Source organism: Prosopis cineraria, unplaced genomic scaffold (assembly GCF_029017545.1).
Source record: "Prosopis cineraria cultivar Desert tree isolate PC_DT_omini unplaced genomic scaffold, ASM2901754v1 PC9, whole genome shotgun sequence".
NCBI classification, from domain to species: domain Eukaryota; kingdom Viridiplantae; phylum Streptophyta; class Magnoliopsida; order Fabales; family Fabaceae; genus Prosopis; species Prosopis cineraria.
Window position 1 is genome coordinate 25,278,402 of NW_026555340.1, and position 6,822 is coordinate 25,285,223.

The window sequence follows — 6,822 nt, forward strand, 5'->3', positions numbered from 1 at the left end:
ACATTTTAATGAAAACCTAGTGACATACTAATCACATATCCAAATAAATATTTTTATATTGAATAAATTCTATACAAAATCAATTTAAAACTTTAAATGAAGATAAATTGGGAAATATTAATATATATATATATATATATATTGAAGAGTTTGTATTTTATTACTGAATTTATTTTTATAATTGAGTCCATTGAGGGAAGTGTTAAAAATATTAACATCCCAGCATAATATGTGAGTTATATCATATCAAAAGATCAAATTCTTTTTCCATATCTACATTCTACAACAATTTGTATAGTTAAAATATTTTAATTTAAAAATACTTAAAATAGTCAACTTATTTAAATTAAAATTCCGAACATAATTGTTCCATCATCGGATGAACTTCCACCTTTTCCTTTCCCTATTTTTCACTCATTTTTTAAGTTATCCGTGGATCAAGATTTCAAAAGTTCTGGTTTAATATTTTATAAAATTATTTTTATTATATTGATCAAAAAATTATTACTATTTTACATAAAAATATTTAAATAAATTGAAACTGTTAAAATTTCATTTGATTGTAGACTAATATAAAAATATATTTTATAAAGTAGTATTTTTTAAATTTCTTCATTCCAATTTGAAATGTTTCAGATCAAATTTTAAAAATTTGAATTCATTTAAATATTTTTATGTAAAATTATAATAAAACTTTAATAAAATATTAAATGAGAATCATTAGTTTTTTTCATCAAAGAATCATTAAAATTTTGAACCAACAGCGATAAAGAGAAAAGAAGAGGAAAAAAAAAAAAAAGAGGATGCTCAACAAAAAATTACCTGGTCAAAGCAGCGTGCGGAGAGTCAAAGGATAGCAACCTCAAAAATCTCAATTATTTACCTCGAGAAGAAGCCTGATCGAAACCGGCAAGCGGCCCTTAAAATCACACGCCCTATAAAAGCCTCGACTTTCCTCAACTTTCATTCCCAATTTTTTATTTTTACATATTTCTTTCTCCTCCTCCTCCTCCGTTAGTTTCAATAAACATTTTAGATTTTGTTTTCCCAAAACCCAAAGATTTTTTCCCCGTTTCGTTTGTCTTCTCAGGTTTCACCGAGCTCGAAGAAATTGCAGGTATCTTTCTCCCCTTGATTGCCTAGATCTTCCTTGTTCTCTGCATGAAACAACGCATCTCAAAATCTATTTTTTTTCTTTTTTTTAATTTCCCTTCTCCTTGTAAATTTTGTTATTTTACTGTGATTGAATCGAATTTTGCTTGTTCGCGTTTCAGCCTGATCTAATTCCGTTTAACGTCAATGAATTCAATTAATAGTATGTTGCCCCCCACCCCAGATTCTACAGTTTTGTAACCTGTGAATTTCTGGAATTTTTTTTTTCCTTTCAGGGTATTTGAAGGTGATCGGAGATGTTAGAGCAGTTGCTCATATTTACAAGAGGAGGATTGATCCTCTGGACTTGTAAAGAGCTTGGAAATGCTCTTAAAGGATCACCGATTGATACCTTGATCCGATCTTGTCTTTTGGAGGAACGATCTGGTGCTGCTTCTTTTAATTATGACGCGCCAGGTGCTTCTTACACCCTCAAATGGACCTTCCACAATGAGCTTGGACTCGTGTTTGTGGCTTTGTATCAACGGATCCTTAATCTGCTGTATGTGGATGATCTGCTTGCTATGGTGAAGCGAGAATTTTCAGAGATTTATGATCCAAAAAGGACAGTGTATCATGATTTTGATGAAACTTTCAGACAGCTGAAGATGGAGGCTGAGGCTCGGGCTGAGGATTTGAAGAAATCAAATCCGGTTGGTAGGGCTTTAGTTTACAGCAAGAAGCAAGGTCAGGGACAAAAGAATGGATCTGAGGGAGGAAATAAGAAAACCAGTGAAGGTGCTTTGAAAAGTGATGGTGGAGATGGTGATAATATCAAAGGCCGTAAGATGGAGAATGGGCACTCTAACGACCGTAGTGTTGCTGCTAAAGAATCAAACTTGGGTAGTAATATTAATGGTAAAGAGAATGCAAGTTCCAATGTTGGAGCTTTTGATGTAAATAGGCTTCAGAAGCTTAGAGTGAAAGGAGGAAAGAAGACAGATACTGCTACCAAAGCCTCCAAGGTAGAGCCAAAGAAAAAACCGACGAAGAAAAATAGAGTGTGGGACGAATCACCTCCTGAAACAAAACTGGACTTCACAGATCCTGTGGGTGAGAATGGGGAAAGTAACATAGATGTTGTGGCTGCTGACCAAGGTGAAAGTATGATGGATAAAGAAGAGGTTCTTAGCAGCGAAAGTGAGGAAGAAGATGATAACGTGGAGATGAACAGCAAGCCTGATGCTAAAAAGAAGGGATGGTTTTCATCCATGTTCCAGAGGTAAGATTGCTGACCTTACGGATTCTTAGATTGTTGTTAAGTTGTTTGGATGCCCTTTCTTTTTTAATTTTATATCACTTTACCCCCATATCATCAAATATGTCATAAACTAGTTGGTTTTATGAATTACATGGAATTTCATACATGAAAATCACTGTTCATGGTTGGGATAGTGCGGCTCTGCTTGCTATAAATTTAACATTTTATATTGGTACTGATATTAATGATGTTAATGATGAGGTTTGTTAAGCTTGTTGTACAGAATTGATTCTTTTATGCTTGGAATCACCAAATTTGATAAATTGATAATTTCTCATGCTTGTACAAATTGTGATATTATTAGATGTTCTTGGACTTTCACGTGGAATTTGCAGAATGGGCTTGGGTTTGAGCAGAGAACTAATGGAGAAATGAATAAGGAATGAGTTCAAGAGATATTTATCCTCGGACTTGTAATTGCTTGCGTTGGCATGATTATTTGTGTGTCATTTTATTTAATCATGGGGTGTTATTTTGCTTTTCCCTTCTGGTACTTGTTATTGTGATGAAAAATTCTTGGTTATCTAGATGCAAATAACTCTACACATGCTATCATCGATTGCCAAGTGATAGGTTTACTTTGATTTTAGATTTCAGATGCTTCTTTATTTCTGTTTCCAGACTTCACTGACAGTATTAATGTCAATATTCATGCACATTATTGTGCTCAGTATTGCAGGGAAGGCTAACTTGGAGAAGTCAGACCTGGAACCAGCTTTGAAAGCTCTGAAGGACAGGCTTATGACCAAGAATGTGGTATGTGTTTATGCTAAACAGTTTAAATTCTTTTTTCCGTTTTACGTAACTTGTTATTTATCAGGTCCTTTTGAATTCTACCTGTCAGCTAATATTGATTACAATATGTGGATGTGCCCTTGTAGGCTGAAGAGATAGCTGAGAAACTCTGTGAATCAGTGGCAGCAAGTCTTGAAGGCAAAAAGCTAGCTTCGTTTACAAGGATATCTTCAACAGTGCATGTTTGTTTCTCTCCTTTTACCTATCTGCATTAGATGCTTTCATTTATGTGTGCGTCTGTCTCTGTTTTTTATAGCTGGCATACTAAAAGCATAAAATCATTGCAGGCCGCAATGGAAGAAGCACTTGTTCGAATTTTAACTCCCAAGCGCTCTATTGACATACTAAGGGATGTGCATGCTGCCAAGGAGCAAAGGAAACCATATGTTGCTGTATTTGTTGGTGTTAATGGAGTTGGAAAATCTACTAATCTAGCTAAGGTGAGGACAAGATATGCTTTTCCCCCCTCTTTTTTAGATTGAGATTTCTTATGTTGGATATGCTTGCTGACCAGATGAAAATGGTCTATTATCTGTGTTATTGTATAGGTTGCTTACTGGCTCCTGCAGCATAACATTAGTGTCATGATGGCTGCTTGTGACACTTTTCGCTCTGGTGCTGTCGAGCAGCTGCGGACTCATGCACGTAGACTTCAGGTTTATATTGATCATGCTCCTTAAAGATCTGTAGATATTTGCTGCACATATTTTCATAGATCATATCATAGTAAGTTACAGAAAGTATTGCTTCACTGTTTCCCCTTTTCAGATCCCTATATTTGAGAAGGGCTATGAGAAAGATCCTGCCATTGTGGCAAAAGAAGCAATTCAAGAAGCTGCACGCAATGGTTCAGATGTGGTCCTTGTTGACACCGCTGGGCGTATGCAGGTACTATTCTAGTTGAGTTCCATGAATTATATCCCATTAAGTCACGTGTGCAAAATGCAAGGTGACTTCCGTTACTGTTTTCAATGCTCTCAGTTCTCAATTTACGTAGTTCTGTTCTTGTACTTCCTACTGTGAAGAGGATCATTCCCATTTGGGATGGTTTTAACAACTCTGGCTTTCCTTTTAGAATAAGTTATCTTAATGCTGCCGCGTTGCTACTGGTTTTCAGGATAACGAGCCACTGATGAGAGCATTGTCAAAGCTTATATATCTCAACAATCCAGACTTGGTCTTATTTGTTGGAGAAGCACTGGTTGGAAATGACGCGGTCGATCAGCTTTCGAAGTTCAATCAGGTTAAGTTCCATACACTTTGATGTCATCCAACTGCAATCCCATTGTGTTTCTCTGTTTCCTGTGTCACTGTTATTGAACTAGTAACTATTTTGCTGCAGAAATTAGCTGACCTATCGGCGTCTGCTAATCCCAGATTAATAGATGGGATTTTGCTCACAAAGTTTGACACCATTGATGATAAGGTATGTTCTCTGAAACTGCAAAGTATGAATGAGAGCTTTTGTCTGGAGAATATTTGGTGTTGATGATGGATGTTTATGGTTTACTGGTAAATGAATTTGGCAGGTGGGAGCTGCACTTTCAATGGTTTACATATCAGGAGCTCCGGTCATGTTTGTGGGCTGCGGTCAGTCCTACACTGACCTCAAGAAACTCAATGTCAAATCAATAGTGAAGACTCTCCTCAAATGATGATGGTGATGGTGATGGCGATGCTGGTTTTAGGTTTTTGTTTGCAATGTACTCATATTGTCCCCTTTTGGTCCCACCTTATGGACAAATTTGTGGTTATGACTTTGGAGGCTATTGATACATGTTATGTGTCAAAGAAAAAAATTAAAATGTTGAATAACTTATCAAATTGTCAAAAAAATTATTAATTTCTACCATTACCCCTGTTTAGTGCAATAGGCCGTTTTTTTAAGCTTAAAAACAAATTATTTTTTAAATAATTTAGAGATTTTATGAAAGTGATGTATTCTCAACTTCGCTTCCTAAGTGTGTTTTTAGTAATGGATGTAGGATTATTTTCTGGGTGCAAAATTATCTTATACCTTTGGAGGGCAAGATTTAGCAAACTATTTTTTTTTTTAAGGAGTATATTATGACTCATTAGTGTCCAAATCAAATTATTAGTACTAATGGAAAATCTCATGAGGTTGTTCTGAATTAGATGTAAATCAAGTGATTAGGTTTAATCATATGCACTTATTCTTCTACACTCTTCTACCTTCTCTATTCACCTCAGTTTCAGCTTTATCAAGAATAGCATTGGGTTTGCTCTTTAGAAGGCAAGATTTTTTAAAACCTGATTCATCCCCTTATTAGATTATTAGCCATCTTAAAAACAGTTCGGTGGCTCATGATCTAGCACCATAGGACCTGGGTGGATTCAACCGTTTACTTTAAAATTAATCATTTCTTTAAATTCATCCTTTATTATCGGGCAGGCCTGTAACCTTTTTTATTTTTCATTTTATTTTTTTATTTTTTAAAAATTTAATTTTTATATTATAATATTATATATTCTTTTTTTAAATAAAAATTATAATATTTTAAAATTAAAATAAGCAATATAAATTATAATTTTAAAGTATAAATTTATATTTTAAAGTCTAAATTTAATTTAAAAACTAAAAATGTTTTATTTTTTTAAAGTAAAACAAAAAATAAGTTTAAACAGGCCGCTCGAACGGAGCCCTAGAAAAAAGAACATAAATAGACAATTCATCAGAATGAGGAGTGGATGGACTCAATTCCCATAATTTTTCCTCTTCAAAGTTTTCTCACCCATGTTTGGTATGGAAGAATGGATTGAAATGGAGTGAGAAAGAAAGTGAAAATACCTCATTTTCTCATTTGGTAGTAGGAGTGGCCGTTTCAATGGAATGATTCATTGTCTCATTTGAGACAATGACCATTCCATTAGCTGACCATGGGAATGGGCACATTTTCTTGGAAATGTTTTTTTTTTAAAGCTCAAATTATCTTTGTTTAAAATTTACACTGACAGGAAATACCCTCCTTCTTTCGTCTTTCCATCTCCGTCCCCATCTGACCTTCTTCGCCTTCTCCATCGCCGATGAACTACACATCGACGGCCTGAACACATTGACGATGAACTGCAACTCCGAATACGGGCGACGCAACCAGATATTCCAGCCACTGCAAGTGTCTTCTCCCTCCATCGAACCTAGCCATGACAAGCACGTGATTTGAACAAACCAGCAACAATCAGCTACGGCGGAGTGTCTTCTCCCTCCAACTAGATCTACCAGTGGCGGCGAGGCAAGGCGAGACGGCAACGACAAGAGACGGCGAGATTGATTCTTGATTTGGGACACTGGTGACGCCGAGACGGACATGACGAGGCAAGCGACAATGAGACAGCAACAGAGTCTGGTTGCGACATTGGTTTAGAGAAAGATGAAACACCCTCTGACCCCTGTGACAGACATGAGAGCGATGTTGGGTTTGTTCTTGCCATCGACAGATTCGAAGATGAGCTTGGTTTTGCTACGGGGGGCTTTGTTGTGCACGATGATGATGGATAGGGGTGGGGTTACGCCATCTCCGGGCGTTTTTTAAGTCTAACCAAGCTCAAGCCACATTCAGAGTCTATATGCCTAATAAGTGGATCTATGTATATAC

At 35.9% G+C, this 6,822-nt stretch overlaps 1 protein-coding gene across 1 annotated transcript; it reads left to right on the forward strand.

The window, feature by feature from the left end:
- Nucleotides 1–965: 965 nt before the first annotated feature.
- LOC129320531 (uncharacterized) lies at nucleotides 966–5,060 on the forward strand. The gene is made up of 10 exons (XM_054966036.1): nucleotides 966–1,117; nucleotides 1,389–2,374; nucleotides 3,085–3,169; nucleotides 3,295–3,390; nucleotides 3,496–3,648; nucleotides 3,757–3,864; nucleotides 3,977–4,096; nucleotides 4,326–4,451; nucleotides 4,551–4,634; nucleotides 4,738–5,060. Exons 2-10 carry the CDS (start codon nucleotides 1,410–1,412, stop codon nucleotides 4,861–4,863), a joined length of 1,863 nt encoding a protein of 620 aa, XP_054822011.1. The 5' UTR covers nucleotides 966–1,117; nucleotides 1,389–1,409; the 3' UTR covers nucleotides 4,864–5,060.
- The last annotated feature ends 1,762 nt before the right edge of the window (nucleotides 5,061–6,822 follow it).